The sequence below is a fragment of the Fusarium keratoplasticum genome, chromosome 11 (genome assembly GCF_025433545.1).
Source record: "Fusarium keratoplasticum isolate Fu6.1 chromosome 11, whole genome shotgun sequence".
Taxonomy (NCBI): Eukaryota; Fungi; Ascomycota; class Sordariomycetes; order Hypocreales; family Nectriaceae; genus Fusarium; species Fusarium keratoplasticum.
The window spans coordinates 165770-186019 of record NC_070539.1 but is presented as its reverse complement, the minus strand read 5'-3'; the positions used below and the strand labels follow the sequence as shown (position 1 = coordinate 186019).

General features: G+C 49.6%; 4 protein-coding genes across 4 annotated transcripts; all 4 read left to right on the top strand.

Moving 5' to 3' along the window:
- Positions 1–551: 551 nt before the first annotated feature.
- On the top strand, positions 552–5110 carry NCS57_01286100 (FAD-binding PCMH-type domain-containing protein; the record flags this gene model as incomplete). The annotated part of the gene is made up of 8 exons (XM_053062519.1): positions 552–574; positions 636–1563; positions 1616–1769; positions 1819–2002; positions 2050–2199; positions 2253–2824; positions 3352–4982; positions 5033–5110. 8 exons carry the CDS (start codon positions 552–554, stop codon positions 5108–5110), a joined length of 3720 nt encoding a protein of 1239 aa, XP_052907414.1.
- A 1876-nt stretch (positions 5111–6986) lies between these two features.
- On the top strand, positions 6987–10244 carry NCS57_01286000 (uncharacterized protein; the record flags this gene model as incomplete). The annotated part of the gene is made up of 2 exons (XM_053062518.1): positions 6987–7276; positions 7361–10244. Exons 1-2 carry the CDS (start codon positions 7056–7058, stop codon positions 10242–10244), a joined length of 3105 nt encoding a protein of 1034 aa, XP_052907413.1. The 5' UTR covers positions 6987–7055.
- Positions 10245–11603: 1359 nt separating this feature from the next.
- NCS57_01285900 (Amine oxidase) lies at positions 11604–13846 on the top strand (the record flags this gene model as incomplete). The annotated part of the gene is made up of 5 exons (XM_053062517.1): positions 11604–11941; positions 11996–12566; positions 12629–12754; positions 12804–13648; positions 13714–13846. 5 exons carry the CDS (start codon positions 11604–11606, stop codon positions 13844–13846), a joined length of 2013 nt encoding a protein of 670 aa, XP_052907412.1.
- A 1850-nt stretch (positions 13847–15696) lies between these two features.
- On the top strand, positions 15697–17490 carry NCS57_01285800 (uncharacterized protein; the record flags this gene model as incomplete). The annotated part of the gene is made up of 5 exons (XM_053062516.1): positions 15697–15935; positions 15988–16064; positions 16123–16398; positions 16448–16616; positions 16683–17490. 5 exons carry the CDS (start codon positions 15697–15699, stop codon positions 17488–17490), a joined length of 1569 nt encoding a protein of 522 aa, XP_052907411.1.
- Positions 17491–20250: the final 2760 nt, after the last annotated feature.

The window sequence follows — 20250 nt, the reverse complement described above, 5'->3', positions numbered from 1 at the left end:
TGTCAGTTGACCGAACCACTCGTGAGGGGTAATATCGACTAGTGAGAGGCTCGAGCCAATCACCCATCTGCGATAAGATAGCCCTGATAAGTGACTCGCTTGTCGGCGAAATTTCTGAGCAGTCAAAGTACACCCTCAAGGATCCTGGCCCCTCGTACAATTTCCCTTCTGGGAATAGACTGCCCTTGAGGAAATCCAACCAATCGGTGTCCTCTCGCCCCGGATCTTCGGGGCTTGACCGGCCCCTTCATCCATGTTTTGCGGGGCCCCGGATTTTGGGCCGCGGACCGATCTCGCTCATCTTTGCGCAGGTTCCTCGCCCTTGCATGACTCTCTCTGGCTCTCATTGCTGTTTTGCTGCTGTCAATTGACTCTTGCAGAAAAATGGAACCTCTCAGCCAGCGTCCACCAGCTCCAGCGCAAGCGCCCAACGCGTCAAGAAGAAGAAGGGGGACGGCTTGTGAGCGTTGTAACCGGCGTAGAACCCGATGCGACGGATGGACCAACGGAGTTCCTTGCTCGGCATGCAGAAAGAGCAACAATCAGTCGAGATGCGTCCTGATTCAGTCGAAGCGTCGAAGGTATCATCTCCACGAGTTGCGCCTGATGATCTTGTCATCTAACTGGAACTCCAGAGGTCCGGATGGACGGTATACCTATCAGGATGATAATGGATCGCATCAAGGTCTCGCAGTTGCCAATTCTGAGCCACCAGCACCTCCTTCAACAATTACTCAACCGCCTGATCGAGATGCTGCGAGTTGTGACGACTCGGCGGCCGATTCACGTCACCCCAATGGAATCGATAGAATCGGCCCCTTTGAATCGGAATTGCCATCTGAAGTTACGACTCCCGACGAAAGACCCAGAGCACCCCATACGCAAAATCCCACCTCACCATCAACTGTTCAACCAAGTTTTGTGGGTGAAAGCTGGTACGCGTCCTACTTTATGAGAGGGTTTGCTCCTGGTTGCACCAGTTTCCACCGCCCAATCGATGACTGCAACCAGACAGTTCAGAACGTCTCTCGCGATACTCCTAGGCAAAACTGTCCCAGGAGATCACCACAGCCACGAGGCCGAACCGAGCTATCAGACCTACCACGCCCCGACTTGATGGACCGGCTCATCCATGCATACTTTGACCGATTTCACACCTTTTGCCCGATCGTCGGAAAGGAGTCCTTTGCTGCGTCGCTTCATGATGGGACCGTATCTGGAACCCTCTTGCGTTGTGTGCTCTTCGTCGCTTCTCTGCATTGCGACGTGGAGATACTGCATGTAATGGGTCACAGCACTCGATTGGACGCTAACTCCGATCTCTTCAACAAGGCCAGCACTTCATTCGACGAGGACACACAATCTGACCGGACAAGTATGGTGCTGTCCTCATATCTGCTTCACTACTGGTTCGGTAATCCTACCTCCTACCGTGATGCGCATTGGTGGCTTGCAGCTGCCATCAGGTCGGCACAATGCATGGGCTATCACAGAAGCACCAAGGATAGCCAGATGCCGCCCCAGGAAAAGTTGCGATGGAAGCGTATATGGTGGTGCCTCTATGTGAGTGAAAAGGGTTTCCATGCGCCAAATCATGGCTAACAGATACTGTAAGATCCGCGATCGACAGACCTCCCTCTCTACTGGCACCCCCATGGTCATCAACGACCTCGATCACGACGTTGAAGAGCTGGTGATGGATGATTTGTCAGACGAGACTCCAGAGACAGCGCGGTATATAATCTCACAGATGGAGTTGAACAAGACCGGTACGAGGCCCCTGAGCCAGCTGATGGGAAGATGGTGCTAATAGAGCAGCGGCACGACTGTATTTTCTTCACTGTTCACCGTCACGACTCCCTTTAAGCAGGCAGGCTTCTGTGCGTCAGACTGCCATGGAAGATATCCAGATGACCCTCCATTCATGGTACACGACCTCTGAAGGAATCAATGTTTCCAAAAGAGACCATCATTTGACACTGACCCTGAAAGTCTGCTACTAGTGAGTTTACTTTGAGTCGCCGAGATCATTCTGCTCACGTTAACCAGTTACTACTTCATTAACCTTCTTCAGCGCTTACAAAGACAGTCCAACCGGGGCGGCGACACTAAACCGATTCTCGATGCTGCTCTTCAGGTCTTTGGCCTGGTGGAAGACTCGCTCCTGTACTGGACGCCAGAGCATTTCCCCATGATTTAGTGAGTGTTTCATTAGTCTACCATCGCCTCAATGTGCTAACTTGGATGGAAAGCGTATCTGCTCTGTTCTCTGCCATGATAGCAGTCGCTGCTGATGGTAGCATGTCGCCACCCAGAAGCGACCAGCTCCTTTGCAAGATTCGCCCAGGTTTGCTGGCCCTGAAGCAGTTTGAGTCAGTCTATAATCTAGCCCGATGGATTCGAAACTTCTTTATGGACATCTTGAATCGTTCCGAGCCACATACTGGCGACAAGACTGCTCAGGCCCGAGAATTGATCGAACCACGCCGAGCTCAGGATGGGCAACCCATAACGCCAGAGAGCGTCGCCCAAGCCCCCGCGGAGAACACTATAGCAGCTACTCCCGTACCGGCAGAGCAGCCTGACTATTCGACTCCAAGTTTAAATGTTGAAGACTCGAGCTTTCTGTTTGGGCATGATGCCCGCGAAGATGAGTGTCATCATCCAGAACTGGCACGCGTTGGTGGATTCTGGCCGGCATCCCTGGTGACGGGCATCTTTTCAGGATCTCATAATAGCGATGTGATGGACTTCCCTCAGCCTGATTCCCTTCAGTATCAGGCCATGCACTTTTTGGCCGACTTGGGCATAGCGAGTTCGGATTGTGTGTAAATAAGTAGATGGGCTCTTTGGTCGATGATTAATGTTTTCACGGGGTTGGGCTTGGGGAAGCTCTAGTCACTGAATAAGACAAGTTCTAACTCTTACATTGCGACTCAACAACCCTGAAATCCGTACGGTGGTTCGCCAAGGCTTGAGCCTCCTCCCTGGATAACCGCCGAACCGAGGCCTGGACCTCATAAGGCCTCATTACCCCACAAACTACCCATAGATGAATGACTCCATCGGAGCTGCCAAGCCCACTCGCGTCATTACGGTGTCGTTGGACTCACAGAGGGTGGCTCCTCCATAGCCGAAAATCCAACTCCATAGCCGAAGGCCATCACCGATCTCCACAGCAGAGCGGGTCTGGATCAGATCTCAGGGCTTCGTGGTAGATTTAAGTAAAGACGAACTGGTACCAGAAGTTGCCATTGGGCCATTTCTCCCTGTGGAAAATCTTCTCCTTGAAGCGGGCTTTGAACTCTTGCACACCATGCTCACTTCACATGGACATCGCGCGTCGTCTAGACTTGGCGGCTTACTTCTCCGACACGCTTCCCGACAAGCACGACCTCTCTCGACTTCAAGTAGACCATCACCGAGACCTAACAAGGATTTCGGAAAATATCTCGGTAAGAATGAGATCCCTCATGTGCCATATTATCTATCACTCATTGGACTCACGATTTGCAGGACTGTTTTCTTTGGGAGTGGCAGTAGCTGGTGTTGCGAGTTTCACAGCGCTTGGCCAAACAGCCCGACAGACATCAACATTACCACTTTCCGGAACCCCCAAGATACACCACGACACTTCGGCAGCGAACATCAAAGCGGCCTGTGTAGAGTTTGAGCAGATCATTGGGAAAGATCACATCTCGTCAGAAAGAACCGATCTCGTCACTCATTCTGGATCAGATTATCAGTCATATGCCTGGTCTGAAGAGAGTGCCATCCTTTCGAATGTCATCCTCTATCCAGAAACAACGGAACAAGTTTCACAGATCGTCAAAGTATGCTTTCGCCGCCGTTTACCAGTGACGCCATACTCTGGTGGCACCTCAATTGAGGGCCAATACATTCCCCAGTTCCAAGGCGTCTGCATCGACTTCACTCGCATGAACCAGATCAAAGAGATAAACCCTGTTGATCTCGACTGCACGGTGCAGCCTGGAATTGGCTGGGTGGATTTGAACGACGAGTTGGCGTCGCATGGACTCTTCTTTCCTCCAGATCCAGGCCCTGGCGCCATGATAGGAGGCATGGTCGGGACTGGCTGCTCAGGGACCAATGCAGCTGCGTATGGAACCATGAAAGATTGGGTTCTGTCGCTCACGGTGGTACTTGCTGATGGGACCATCATCCAGACGCGACAGCGAGCAAGAAAGTCCAGCGCAGGTTACGACTTGACAAGGGTATTTGTTGGAAGCGAGGGAACTCTGGGGTTGGTTACCGAAGCAACTCTGAAGCTAGCGGTGAAGCCTCCACACGAAGTCGTGGCTGTCTGCACATTTCCCACACTGCGTGCTGCGGCCTCTGCGGTACGTGAAGTGGCCTCGAGCGGTATCCAAGTCGCAGCGGTTGAGATTCTCGACGAAGTCCAGATGAGGAACATCAACCTAGCTGCCCTGACGCGGCTGAAGTGGAAAGAAGAGCCTACGCTATTCTTCAAGTTCGCCGGCAGTGACGACTTCATCGTCAAGCATATCGCCAAAAAGGTTGGAGAGATCACCAAGAGAAACGGCAGCTCGACATACACGTTTGCCTCTGACGAATCCGAGCGGAATGAGCTGTGGTCCGCGAGAAAAGCTGCTTTGTGGAGCATGCTTGCCCAGCGTCAATCGCCAACAGACAAAGTCTGGACTACAGATGTTGCTGTTCCGCTGAGCAGACTCCCGGACATTATCGAGCTCGCCAAGGCTGACATTGAAAAGTCTGGCCTTATGGGTTCGATCGTCGGACATGTGGGAGATGGGAACTTTCACACATTACTCTTGTTCCCGGAGGAGAAGAGACCTATTGCTGAAGCGGTTGTACATCGGATGGTAGATATGGCGATTGAGATGAAGGGCACCGCAACTGGCGAGCATGGAATTGGTCTTGTGAAGAGAGACTATTTGGAGAAGGAGCTTGGGAAAGAGACTGTGGACACCATGAGGGCTGTGAGTATTATCCCGTTTCCAGAGATGATTGTTTGCTAATGCTCCCGTAGATGAAGAGTGCCTTCGACCCAATGTGTATCTTGAACTGCGACAAGGTCATCCGCATGAAACCAGCACAGGAACAATAAAGTCAATGAAGACCTTGAACGATGGATAAATGTGATACTGAGTTTGTCGTTGTTATCAAGCCACTTGAAGCATGCTAGGCAATGTGGCAGCAGAATGGCCGGGATTGTCAGCCCTAGGAAAGACAACGAGGTATCATCTGGCCTTTATCCTCTAGCTGGTATCGATGTTGCATCTCATCGAGGAGGGTTATCGTGTGTCACGTGAATACCGTCCTGAACAACTTACAGCCCGGAATTACTTTAGGCAAAGAGAGTGAAGTTATGACCGTAGAGGTAGGTAAGTGTTGGACAACTCAGCTATCTATCATGGTCCTCCGAAATAGCCGAGTACGAAAGGCTGCATTTGGGCTCATTGACGCATCAGGCGCAAAAATCCCTCTTTTTTTTCCAGCAATGCTAGTATTTAGAGCCGTGAGTAAGGCCCACCTTTGTTCCTGACCAGTCTGTCTTTATTTTTAAGCTTACTATGATGCTTAGCTCTGCAGGGGACAGATGCAAGCTGTGGCCATCAAGGTGGACGGGTAGTTGTGGCGTTCCCAGCCTTCTGATAGTTCATGTCCATGAGCCCACCAACATGGTTGGCCAGGCACCTGCCTGTCTTGGTAGTTAGACCGTTCCTTGACGGGCGGATGAATCGGAAGCTTGGTCTTTGTAATGGAGTTGCGACATCCAGGTACCCGGTTATGATTATGGGGCAGTTGAGTCAGTCCGGACTGAGTTTATTCATTGGAGCTCTGGCTAAGTATGTACTTCATAAAACGTAAAACGAGCGACATCAATCATGAGATGAACAGAAATGAACATTGCAATTTTCAATCCCCTCTTCCTCCCCTCTTCCTCCCCTCTTCCTTATATCCCTTGTCGGCCTTGTCGTCACAAGGCAACCAACGAGAAGTGGGTGTTCGTGGGGCTCTCTCTTCGCTTGGGTGTCGACCTTGTCGTTAAGTTAGCCGACAGTCCGGTCAACTGGCAATCCTTGTTTGTGTCTTACTCCACCTAGTGTGCGTGACAGTGCCAGCCCTGATCGGCGGCATCGGGGCAAGTGAATCCATGGGTGCTACCGATGAGGTGGCACTCCTCTCCGCAGAGCGCGTAGACATCACCTCCAAAGACGGAAGGGCAGCAGAAGTACTCTGCGTCGCCGTTGTAAGTGTGTTGGCTGCAAGACAGTTCCGGGTACTCAATGGGGCAATCGTCGCGGCGAACCAGGGTATTGGCTGGGAGCGCCATGACGGCCGAGAGGGAGAGGCTGACGAGGGCAAGGAAGGTGGTCTTCATCTTGAGATTTTGTTAAGAAGAGAGGGGAGAAAGGTGATTCCGCTTGGGTTTTTGATGAGGCTTGGTTGTTTCTTCTCGTCGTTTTGCAGGATTTATCTCTTCTATTTGTACTTGAGCGTTGAACCATGACCGGACCGTCGGCGTGTCCAAATGCAACTTGATGCGAGGAGCAGAACCACGAGCAGCATCAAGCTCATCCAAGTCCGTCTGGCAAGAGAGGGGAAGATGCAGTATCTCTGGTTCTGACCTTTGTGAGTTAACAACGCGACCAATTGAGACACTGAATCCCCTCTCTCCTCGCGATAATCAAGGACGTGGCTTAACCAGCAAGGTACTGCGTGGGCGACATCCCGCGCCAAGAAACCATCAAGGGATTCAGCTCGGTCTTCTGACCAGGAACAATATCGCGACGACTGTGTGATGTTGGTGATGGAGGTTTTGTTTCTCCAAACATGAGCACCATCGGTCCGTCGTGAACACGAACAGCTTGCAAATATAAGTTGCTCTACTTCCCGCTCATTCTACGATTTCCTCCCCCTTCCTCAGCAGCCTCTACTTGCCAACCCAACGAGGTCTTTCTCTCCAACCTGCACCAGGAAGACGCACGCAAGGCGCTTTCACTGGGCCAGCAAGGTTCCCTCTGTTGCAACAACTCGCGTGCAAAAGCATGCATGTCAAGATGCATCTAGTCAAGTTCTTCCTGGCTACTTGCCTTTCTCAGGCATGGAATGCTTCCGCACGACCACGCCCCCAGGCTGAAGAGGCATGCACCCCTCATGATGACCATTGGCATTGTCCTCCTGGTGTGCAGCCGCCCACCACGCCTCCTGGTCAACCTACTGCGCAACCCCAGCCAACTATCACCGCTGCCCCAGCAACAACTTGCTTGTAAGTACTGCGTTGGCTTGGAGTACTTTTCGTGCCTCTAATGGCCCTGCTATGATGCCAGTATCAGATACTGACCCAGATCAGCCCTACCACCACCGCAGTTCCTCAATTGGTAACTCTCAAGACGAACCTGGAGGACTCCAGAACCTTCCTTCGGTACATGAATCCAAAGTACTCAACCTCGGGTGCGGTTTTCTCAGGTTACTCTGTTCTCTGGTATTCCTCAGAGGGCACGTACACTCGAAGCACCGGCGTCATAACTGTTACCAACACTTTGTTCTACGATTCCAACGCCTTGTCGTCCGAAGGATACGATATCACCACCAAGACATCCACACGGACGACTTGCATCACCCGAACCACCGATAGTCCAACAGGAACCTGTTCTCCTCACGGAGATCACTGGCATTGTCCCCCGGGAGTTGAAGAGCCAACTACACCTCCTCAGCAGGAACCCACGGGAACTTGTTCGCCCCATGGGGACCATTGGCATTGCCCTCCTGGAGTCGAAGAGCCTACGACGCCTCCTCCACAGGAGACAACAACATCTCCCCCGAAGGAGCCCACAGGAACTTGCTCTCCTCACGGTGATCACTGGCATTGCCCTCCTGGAGTTGAACAGCCAACAACACCTCCGCCGCAGGAGACTACAACTACCCCAAAAGAGCCCACAGGAACTTGTTCCCCTCATGGAGATCACTGGCACTGCCCGCCAGGAGTTGAAGAGCCAACTACGCCGCCCTCACAGGGGACGACAACTCCCCCAAAGGAGCCAACGGGAACCTGCTCTCCTCATGGTGACCACTGGCATTGTCCCCCAGGTGTGGAGGAGCCCACCACACCTCCCCCGATCATCACGTCCAAGTCAACTGTGACCACAGGTAAGGATGAACCTACGGGAACTTGTTCCCCCCACGGAGATCACTGGCATTGCCCCCCTGGGGTTGAGGAGCCTACGACTCCTCCTCCTATCATCACTTCCAAGTCAACCGTGACTACGGGTAAGGATGAGCCCACAGGAACCTGCTCTCCTCACGGCGATCACTGGCATTGCCCCCCTGGCGTCGAAGAGCCTACAACTCCTCCTCCCGTCATTACATCCAAGACAACCAAGACCACAGGCAAGGACGAGCCCACTGGTACATGTTCCCCTCATGGTGACCATTGGCACTGCCCCCCTGGTGTCGAAGAACCTACAACACCCCCACCTGTCATCACATCTAAGTCGACTGCCACGACGGGCAACGATAAGCCAACAGGAACTTGCTCCCCCCATGGCGACCATTGGCATTGCCCTCCAGGTGTAGAGGAACCCACAACACCACCCACTCAGGAGTCTAGCACAAAGCCCTCTCCTACAGGTGGTAACAACGGGTGCACTCCCCACGGTGACCACTGGCATTGTCCTCCCGGTGTGGAGGAGCCTACCAACCCACCCGCCAAACCCACCAGCGGTACGAACCCGTCCCCTACAGGCAGCACCGAGTGTACAGCTCATGGCGACCACTGGCACTGCCCACCAGGTGTTGAAGAGCCCCCCTTCCCTCCTGGTCAAGGCTCCGACAATGGAGATGGTGATGATGATGGACACAATGGCGGCCAAGACCCAGGAGAGTGCGTTGCTCATGGAGACCACTGGCACTGCCCCGATGGAGTCGAGGAGCCTCCTTTCCCTCCCGGCCAAGGTTCTGACAACGGAAACGGTGGCGAAGATTCTGGGGAGTGTGTCGCTCATGGTGATCATTGGCACTGTCCTGATGGAGTCGAAGAGCCCCCCTTCCCTCCTGGTCAAGGCTCTGGTAACGGAGATGGTGGTGACGGCGGACACGACGGAGGCCAAGACTCGGGAGAGTGTGTTGCTCACGGCGACCACTGGCATTGCCCCGAAGGCGTTGAGGAGCCTCCTTACCCCCCAGGACAAGAGCCTGGTGGTGATGGTGATAACTCGAGCGGTCACTCTGGCAGCGATGACGGTGCCGCCGGTGAGTGTGTTGCTCACGGTGACCACTGGCATTGTCCTGAGGGAGTCGAAGAGCCCCCTTACGCTCCGGGAGAAGAACCAGGCAACCAGTCCGGCTCTGGTGATAACCACGCTGGTGGCGATGCCGAGGGTACTGAGTGTGTGGCTCATGGCGATCACTGGCACTGCCCCGAAGGAGTTGAAGAACCACCCTACGCTCCAGGAGAAGAGCCTGGTAAGGAGGCCGGCTCTGGTGATGGCTCCGGCGATGGCTCCGGCGATGGCTCTGCTACTGAGTGCGTTGCCCACGGCGACCACTGGCATTGTCCTGAAGGCGTTGAGGAGCCCCCTTATGCCCCAGGAGAAGAACCAGGTAACGAATCCGGCGGCGATGGTGGCCCTAGCGGTGATGCTGGAGCCACAGAATGTACCGCACATGGAGATCACTGGCACTGCCCTGAGGGAGTTGAAGAACCTTCTTACGCCCCCGGAGAAGAGCCAGGTCATGAGTCCGGCTCTGGCGAAGGTGCTTCTACTGAGTGTGTAGCTCACGGCGACCACTGGCATTGCCCGGAGGGAGTTGAAGAACCGGCTTACCCCCCGGGAGAAGAGTCAAGCAGCCAATCTACCTCTGGTGGTGAGCACACAGGCGATGGTGCTTCTGCGGAGTGTGTCGCACATGGCGACCACTGGCATTGCCCTGAGGGAGTCGAAGAGCCCGCTTACCCTCCAGGACAAGAGCAGTCCAGCTCTGGTGATGAGGCTGAAGCCACCGAGTGTGTCGCGCATGGCGATCACTGGCACTGTCCCGAGGGAGTCGAAGAGCCCTCGTACCCCCCTGGAAGCGAGTCTCAGGCTGCCGTCCCAAGCCCAACTACGCTGGTCACCGTACCTGAACCCACCGCGACTGAGGAGTCGCCTGTTGTTGTAACGGGTGCAGCCAGCCGATTCGTTTCTCCAGCTCTTTCGGCATGGGTTGCTATCTTGGTTGCCGCAAACCTGCTCTGAACAGTGGACGAGGTGATGGTGTGTATCCGAGAAGCAGCAATTATCTATACGTAAGAGTTGCGATGTAAATGGCAAGGATGATGAATCCAACCATGGTTGAGGGATTCGCAGGATATAACTTACAATTCTTGACATTCCTTGGTAATTTAATATAATCAAGTCGCTTATAAGAGTGTCCATTCTAAACTTGGTGTCACGTTATGTGACAGACTGCCTTCATCTTCAAGTTGTGACTCAAGGGTAAAATAAGGTCGTTTATCTGGCCAGGGATCCATGATGGTTAACCCGGTAAAACAAGCCCATGCGAAGCACGAACCTATCAACAATGAAACGGAAGAAGCCCCACCAAAGTATTCATAAATATCCTTAATTCGCAGTTCATCTCTTTCTATCCTCACCTTGTTTTGTGATCTAGGGTAGCCATGTTCTCCTCCCTGTCGTGCTGGTGGTCCAAGCGGATCAGAGTCCACAATCATGGCCAGCGTCGCGATGGATGGGAAGATGAGGTTATCAGCCAGCACTCCGAGAGAACCTGAATTTAGATAGCGCCGGGCACGCTGCTGTCGAAGCTGTTGCTGGCGTTGTGGCTGCCATGGAGAGAGTGATCATGATAGCGACTTGTCGTGGGCACGCTCAGATTGCATGGACCCGCCTCGTATGAGAACGAGCCAACAAGAACCTGGCCGGCGATGATGCCATAACCCTTGCCACCGCGATAACGGATGAGAAACCTTAAGGTGACCGCTGTCCAGATCCTACGGTGCATGGTCTTGGTACACTACATTGACCAGTGAGTCGAAATCACACGAAATGCCGGGAAAGAAGATAATGACACGATAGGCGAGGGTGAGATCTCGGGTAGTTTGCTCGGCTCCGCGGAGGCCGGGGCCAGAGCCTGAATCTCGACCAGATCTCTTTGCTGGTTGTGAGAGTCTGGAGCAATCAAATCATGATAAGCAGACAAGATGAATCTCTTGAATCTACCGCATTCAGCAACGCAATCTATCACGCCAGGATCAAGGATACGCGCAGCACTCCACAAGCTTAACGATAGGGGTAAGTCCGAGTCTAGCTGCTTTTGGGTAAAGACATGTTGCTGAGTCGTGACAGAACAGTCCGAAAGTCCGAAGGTCCGTCAACGCGGACATCTGAAAGTCCGACACATTTTCAGAGGAACTCGTCAGTAAGTGGAGAAGACTTCACAGTACAGCGGCGAAGCTCAGGAATCGGTATCAGGAAGCATCGGAATAGGATTCCGCATAAGAAGGTACTTATTCTCCCATCACGCCACAACAATACAACTCAATCAACAATCCAATTGACCGTGCATCATCACAATCCATTGTCCATCTGCCCACAATGGCTCGCATCCCACATCCCCTGTCTCAATTGAGTCTCGACGAGACGGCCTTGGCGCGAGATGTGATTCGCCAGGCTCACCCCGACACGCTCCTCAACTTCCGCGTCATCTTCCTCCTTGAGCCTCCCAAGGCCGAGGTTGAAGCTTACCTGGAGCTTGAGCATTCTGGAAAGCTCACTGCATCTTCGCAGCGCCCGGCGCGATTGGCCCAAGCTTGGTACGATGTTATCGGAAGTTCACGTGTGCCTCAATATCATGAGACGGTCGTCGATCTTAGGGCAGCCAACATCACTGAGAAGAAGGTCATCGACGCCAAGAGCCAAGCTAGTCTCTCAGTGTCAGTTCAGCTATTACCCCTTCTTGTACTATTTTCTTGCTGACTCTGTTTCAGGTGGGAATTCGACCAATTGGTCAAGTGCGTCACAGAGAACGCAGAAGTCCAAGCAAAGGTCGCCGACTTGAAGCTCCCAGCTGGATTCGAACTCGTCATCGAGCCTTGGCCATTTGGCGCCCCCGATCCCAGAGATGGAGACGACCGGCTATTCCAAGCACTGATGTTCGCTCAAAGAAGTGGAAACCCCGACTCCAACTTTTACGCCTACCCGTTGCCCATCATCCCTGTGGTCAACATCCACAACCTCGAGGTTGTTCGCATTGAGACCCCTGCTACAGGTGGTGGAGGTGATTCTCTGACAGAACGATCGAACTATGCGGGTATCGTCGATCATTGCACCGACAGCGAATATGTGCCGGAACTTCTCCCCGGTGGCACCAGACAAGATTTGAAGCCCCTCACCGTGGTTCAGCCTTACGGACCTAGCTTCAAAATTGACGACGGAAATCTCATCCGATGGCAGAAGTGGCAGTTCCGCGTTTCGTTCAACCCTCGTGAGGGTGCTGTTCTTCATGATCTGCGATATGACGGCCGAAGCGTTCTGTACCGTCTCAGCATCAGTGACATGGTGAGTCTAGAGAAGCGAGAATGTGGATGGTCTTGGATAATCCAGGCTAACTGAATCGATAGACTGTCCCCTATGCCGACCCGCGAAACCCTTACCACCGAAAGCAGGCCTTTGACTTTGGCGACGGAGGTCTCGGCAACGCTGTGAACAACTTGACTCTGGGCTGTGATTGCTTGGGTGTCATCAAGGTAAGTTGGGTTCCCTGAACAGCATTGAACCAAGACTTATATGTTTTAGTACTTTGATGGTGTACTTGTTGATCACGAGGGTAAGCCCCAGATCACCAAGAATGTTATCTGTCTTCATGAGCAAGATAATGGCATCAATTGGAAGCATACCAACTGGCGAACCGGTCGAGCTGTCGTTACTCGCCGCCGAGAACTGGTTATCCAGTTCATCATCACCCTTGCCAACTACGAATACATCTTCAACTTCAAGCTCGACCAAGCTGCTGGAATCATGGTGGAGGCCCGCGCAACTGGTATTGTTTCGGTCGTCAACATTGACGAGGGCAAAACTGCGCCTTGGGGCAATGTCGTTAACCCAGGAGCGTTGGCACAGAACCATCAACATGTGTTCTGTGTGAGAATCGACCCTGCTATCGACGGCAGCCGCAATACCGTCGTCCAGGAAGAGAGTCTGCCGGTGGCGATGAACCCTTACTCCAACCCTCAAGGCAACCTCTACGAAGTCCGTCAGGTCCCTATCGCCAAGTCGGGAGGATACGATGTTGAGCCTTTGAACAATCGAGTCTTTAAGATTCAGAACACGAACAAGCTCAACCCTGTTTCGGGCAAGCCTATTGCCTACAAGGTCATCACACCCGCTACACAAAAGCTGCTCGCAGACCCTCGAAGCACTCAAGCTCGACGTGCTTTGTTCGCCAAGCACCATCTCTGGGTTACTAAGCACAAGGACGACGAGTTGTATGCTGGTGGTCGGTATACTTTGCTGAGCAAGGATGAGATTGGTGGTGTTGCAGATGCTGCTGCGCGAGACGACGATGTGCTGAACGAGGATGTCGTCTTGTGGAGTTGCTTTGGCCTGACCCATAACCCCCGTGTCGAGGACTGGCCTGTCATGTAAGTCATCAACACCCCGAAATACCCTTTGGAAGAATCTGTTGCTAACAAGTTTGTCATTCTAGGCCTGTTGAGATCCTGCAGGTCTCGCTTACTCCCGCCGACTTCTTTACTGCGAACCCTGCGCTCGATGTTCCCTCGAACAAGGATTTGGGTTCTAGGTACGCAGATGCTTGTTGCAAGGAGAACAAGCTGTAAAAACTTTGTGTATTTGGTTTGAGAATGATTAGAGCGTTGTTGTTCAAGTCTTGTGTACGAAGAGAGCGTGTACTGTTGATGGAACCCATAGAGATTGTCAAGAACATCTCGCTAGTTTAAGTAGGGTCGATAAAGCATCTGATATTCTTTTATGCAAGTTTTAAATACAGAATGAGTTTAAAAAGAACGAATACCGAATGTGCAAAACATAAACGTGATCAAAGTTCCCCATGTGTATACGGCTCTTCATCCTTGGAGGCCCCTGTTGGCCCTGCCATTTTCTAGAGTCCGACTGGCTTTCTAACCACCCGATTCCGCTGTATAGTAAAAGTATTCATAGGCTAATTCTATACCACGACGTGTCATAATGGTCTATACTACTCGTGATGACGCTCATACCTCGCCTCTTATGGAGAGCCGCCAACATGTCTTTCCTCATTCTCGACCCCAATGCCTAATTTTATCTTGTTTTCGCCATTAATAGTGCTACCAAGAACGCATAATTGATTCCCAACGAACTCAGCGGAAATCCCTCCGACATAATGTGCCTCTGGCAACATTATAGCGGCCTACATGATGGAGCAGAGGCCAGTCCATGATCTGCCGGATATCAGTAACAGCAAACGGCGAATTGTTCACACTGCTCGAGTTAGAGATCACAAGTCAACGGCCTATTGGCTAATTCCATTCTACCCAACTAATATCTCCTTGATCAATTTCCTTGACACCCGACGAGCCAGCAATCCATCAAGGCGGTGATTTGTAAGTCCTTCGCCACAAGAAAAACTCAACTCAGTGGAGTTCACCGGTATCCCACATCCCACTACCATTACTGACAAAACCGCGAAAAGATAGTGAATACGAGGCCATTAGATAAATGTTATCTTTGCGGCATTTGATGAAGCTCAAACATGAGTGCAACGCAATATATCCACGTAGTCATGATAAGTATTACATTCAGTGTCACAAAATTTTCTTCAACGACTCAGTTGCCTACCCTTGGATGGCCTTGCTGAACTCTAGACCACTTAATGCCGACCATTTAAACCACTTATGGTAAGACCATGAATCAGATCCGGGGTGAAAAACTCACTAGGGATCCCTGCAAAGTCCGAATGTCCGTTGATAGCGAATTACCTGGGTCCGAAGGTCCATCGTGGCCACACGGGCCAAAACACCTCGGAATCAAAACCTTCAATTCCGAGGCCCTTAGGTCAAACATTGGAATATTGCCCGACCGTTGTACGATACTCTGCAGAGAAGGGTACGCTCGAGCCAATCATCTCGTTGCCAATTGCCGTTCCTCGCCTCCAGCCTTAGCCTTTAACGATCTGCGGGGAAGAGATCGAGTCATGCAGATTAAGGGACATATGACCAGCCTTCCCCAGATTTTGAGGACTCTCGGGCTCGTTTCCGAGCCGCCCGCGATCTGGGGAGCATCTCCAGGCTTTGGTGTCACTAAAACGACCTTCAGGTCAGCTATGCCCCCTGTAAGCTCTGCCATAGAGGATGGCATGCAGTAGATCAGCACTGTTTTGCGCTTGGTGCGACGAGTGATTGATAAGGCGCTCGGAAACATAGCTCATGAATTCCTAGATAAGCGACTTTTGTGTGCGTGTGGAAGTGTCTTATCAGCAATGCCACCCATGCAACAAGCGGCATGGCCTAGCCGGCTATCTCTTGTCCCAGATAATGCCAGCCTCGATGTGGTAACACGCAATCTACCCCGCAATCTCAGGAGGCGAGGGTTCCGATTCCGACACGTTTGGCTACAGTACAAAACATAGCCTTGTCCATAGGTAGGCAGATGGTGATTTTTCATCATCAGGCTTCATGCCAATACCGCAATCATGGAGAAAGACGGTATCACTGCGACTCGGACCCGAACAAACTCGGTCTCGAAGCATCCTCAGGATGATGACGCTCTTCGCCTGGCCCAGATGGGCCACCAGCAGGAGCTTGAGAGATCATACTCCCTGTTTGCTCTTGGTGCTCTCTGCGTCTGCCTCATGGCAACCTGGGAAGCGTTGTCGACTGTCATTGCTACGGCCCTGATTAGCGGAGGAGCGCCGTGTCTGTTTTACAACCTGTAAGTTGCCTTGGAAAAACTCAGAGGAGCCCCTTTAACGCGGTTTACATAGGCTTCTATCCACGTTTTCCACCATCTGCATTGCTTGTTCCTTGGGAGAAATCGCCTCGATCTATCCCACTGCTGGTGGTAAGTTCAACCAGCCTTTCACTGACCAGGGTGAAACTCACATAACCCTCCTTTCTAGGCCAGTACCACTGGGTCGCAGCCCTCTCTCCGCTCTCGATCCGATCCCCCTTGGCTTATATGACAGGATGGATCTCCATCGGAGGTCAAATCGTCCTGACTTCCTCTGCCGCTTTTGCAGCTGGCCTGCAGACCCAGTCTCTGATCATCGTAAACTCTGACTCTTATATCCCTCAGCGCTGGCAGGGTATGCTCTTTTACTGGGCTATCCTCACATATGCGTTGGTCATGAATATCTGGGGCCACAGGCTGCTGCCAACGACCAACACCATCTCCGGTTCGTGCGAACCTCCTGCTTGGGGGCATGCGATGCTGACTCTGCCCAGGTGTCCTTCACGTAGCGGGTTTCGTCTCGATTCTTATCGTCTTGGGCGTCATGGCTCCCAAGAACTCGGCCTCCTTTGTCTTTACCGAATTCACAAACTCAAGCGGCTGGTCTAGTGATGGAGTTTCCTGGCTTGTTGGACTCCTGAGTGCTGTGTACCCCTATCTTGGGTAAGTTTTGTCATAAAGCTCAAGTTTCAAACATTGATCCGTCTCTAACTACTCAACGTTGATCAGTTACGATGCAGCATGTCACTTGGCAGAGGAAATGCCTAATGCGAGCCGAAACGTCCCTCTTGCCATGGTTGGCAGTGTCTCCGTCAACGGACTCATGGGTCTAATCTACGCCACCGTGCTCCTCTTCTCGACCGGTCCTCTCGAGTCACTTCTACAAACACCCACAGGCTTCCCATTCATGCAAATCTTCCTCGACGTGACCAAAAGCCGAGCCGGAGCCACTGTCATGTCTGTTGTCATTATATCAATCGCCATCGCAGCCTCGGTTGCAGGTGTAACATCCACCTCCCGAACGCTGTGGGCTTTTGCTCGTGACAAGTCTACTCCCTTCGACAGGCACCTCAGCAAAGTCAACAAGAGCCTTCAGATACCCGTTCACGCTGTCGTGCTGGTCACTGTCCTTCAGATGTTGCTTGGCTTCATCTACCTTGGCAATACCACAGCTTTTAACGCTATCCTGTCTATGGCTATCATTGGCATGTACTCAAGCTATGCTCTCCCTATCATCCAGATGATGTGGGCTAGAGGCCGTATCATCGGTTCCAATGATTACGGCCCTTTCAAACTGGGCCCCATCTTTGGTCCTGTGGCAAACGTCATCAGCCTGATCTGGATTACTGTTGTCATCATCTTCAGTGTTTTCCCCAGTTCGATGCCAGTCATTCCCCAGAGCATGAATTATTCCATCGTTGTTATGACCGGCTGGGTCCTATTTGGTATTGTATACTATATCTTCTACGGGCGGTATAAGTTTGAGGTAGCGGCTATTACCGATGTTCTTGATGGAGTTCCAGGTTCAAGGGCTTGATTCAGGAATTTTACTTATTGAGAACTCTATTCAAGAATGATATTAGCCCGGCATTTTTGGATTCCTCGGGTTTACAGCTCCAGTGGTGTCTCCTTGTTGCAAGTGACACGTCTTTGAGAGTTTCTTTCTTGATACTTGGCCATTCTTGTACAGAGAGTGGCCCTTGACTTCGGGTTTTTTCTTGTAGTTTTAAATAACACCCAATTTGCCCTTCTTAGTAACCATTCCGTCCATTGAACAAAAATGAACGTTGCTATACTATTGGAAGAGTCTTCACGGCTTCAATCAACGGGCCAGGTCAAGTGAGTAACTCTATGGGCCTACCAGAGTAGATTTTGTAGGCTGTATCGAGAACTCGTCATCTATTCAACCCTTCCCAGGTATTCATTTAATGACTCATCAAAGCATTTGAGCCAGTCAACTCAGTCCTGTTGGTAAACCCTGGTAGATTAACTCGTTGGTCTATAGTTCGTTGCGACTTCTTTCACAATAGGTAACTAACAGATAAGACTCTAATCCTGGTAAATTGCCGGAGTATCTGCTAGTGGGATAACGCGGGGCTGTAGTCACACACAGCTTGTTATTTCCAACTACTAAGAACTTGCTCATCTACCAATTCGTCAAGTATCATGTGGTTTGGAGGCCAACAAGGTATATGCCAACCCGTCAATTTGTTTCCGAAAAGTATCCGAACAAGGAGTGAAAAGAGTCCGAAGAACCTGTGACAACTTCTTTGTACGTATTGAGTTGGGGAAAATGAGTGCTAAGCCGTTTTGGGCCGTTGGGCAATTTCTTATACGTAGAAAAAGGTCAGAGGCCGCGGCCTCTGATTATTATCATCTTCTTCATCGGTCATAATAAGAAAGGGGAGCTTTAGGCTTTCTTCCTCGGCATAATCATTATTACTATCAATTAATTATTTGCCCTTATTATTTTCTATATTATTAAGATCACGAGATAGTATATGAGATCCCTCTTTTAAAAAGGTTATAAAAGGGAAACGCGAAGATCTAGCTATATAGTATAGTATATTCTATTTCTCTAATAAATCTAGTGCCCCCATATAAGATTTTTTAATACTCTTACTTTTCTAATAATTAGTATATACTAGAGTTAATTAAACCGATTAATTAGATAAGAGAGCATACTCCTACGCTGCTAATCAATAGACTATAAATATAACTACCTCTACGAGATTAAAAAACACGAGATATTAAAGAATTATAATAAAAAAGATAAAATAGGTAATTAAGAGGACCCTAAAAATCGCCTAGCCATTATCAAAATTAGCCACGGCTTAATTCTACCTTTCCCCTAACCGCTAAAAGATTAGAATTATTTAATTAAATTACCCCAGATAATTAAAGTTAATATAAACCCTTCCCATGCCCCACATAAAGTAAATACCGGTTATAAAAAGGACCTACTTACTATAGATATAGAAAAGGAAGATATTATAAACCTATAGCTAGCATAGAAAGGACCTCCCTTTATTAGAGCTAATAGGCCACCTCTACTAGAACTACTTATAAAGATACTTATAACGCGATAATAAAAGGCCCTTATTATTAGAATGCTTACTTAGTGGCTTATAAGAAGTAAAATATTTATTACTCTTATCTTAATCCTAATAGTATTTAAGGAAACCCCTAGGATAGGATCCCCTGACCCTCTTAAAGGCATAAATTGTAAGGAAAAATATTATAATAACTCGGAATTATCTAATTAAATAATAATAACTATAAATATTATACTAATAGCTTAAAATAATAAAGGCCTTAATACTATACTAAAGAGCGATATTAGCTAAAGTATAGAGGCTAAGAATAATACTAAGGCGATAGTTAATAAGGCCCTCTTTAACCTATTCTAGGAACTTATAACTAAAGGATTAAATAGTCCTTTATTTATAATACCGCTCTACCTATTCCCTGCCTTTAAAGGGAAAGATATAACTAAGTACCTATAAAACTTTAACTAGTAAGTAAAACTTATAAATATTTCTAAAGATAAAAAGCTAAGACTCTTTAAATTATATACTAACCCCGAGATAAAGAGAGAAATCCAGTAAGCTATAAAAGGCTTTAATTAGAAAGAGGCCTAAGAAAAACTAAAAGAGTCCTTTATAAATAATAACTCTAATTAAACTAAAATAATTAAAGAGAAGCTTAAAATACTTAATGAGGTCTAACTAAAGGTTAACTTTTACGCTATTATTAAATAATTAAATAAATATTAGTATCTCTTTAAATAGACTAATAAGAATTAAATAGACTTCTATATATAGTCCTAAGCTATCTATAAAGTATTACCTAAAGAGGTTATTAATAAAATCTATAAAAGGCATAATAAAGGCATTAGGGAACTCACTATTATAAACTATTATAACCTTACGGATATAATTAAATAATACTATAAGAATAAGATTAAGATTAGGAAGACCCACCGCTCTAGAAATAAAGATAATACTCATAAAATTACCTAGGCCCTAACCCCTCTAAAGAACTCTAGCCCCTCTATAAAAAATACTAAAACCCCTAGGATCCTAAGAAAAGAGCCTAATAAAGTAATTAACTCAAAGATTAATAACCTTACCGCGTAATTAACCTAACTCTTAATTAATCTAGCAAAAGGGTAAGAGACATAGCTATAGCTCACTTAAATTATCTAGAGAGAGAATAATAAGTAGGCTACTATAAGGATAAGCTAACCCTTTAGGACAAACGCTATATTAATTAATTAACCTTAGAACCACGAGAA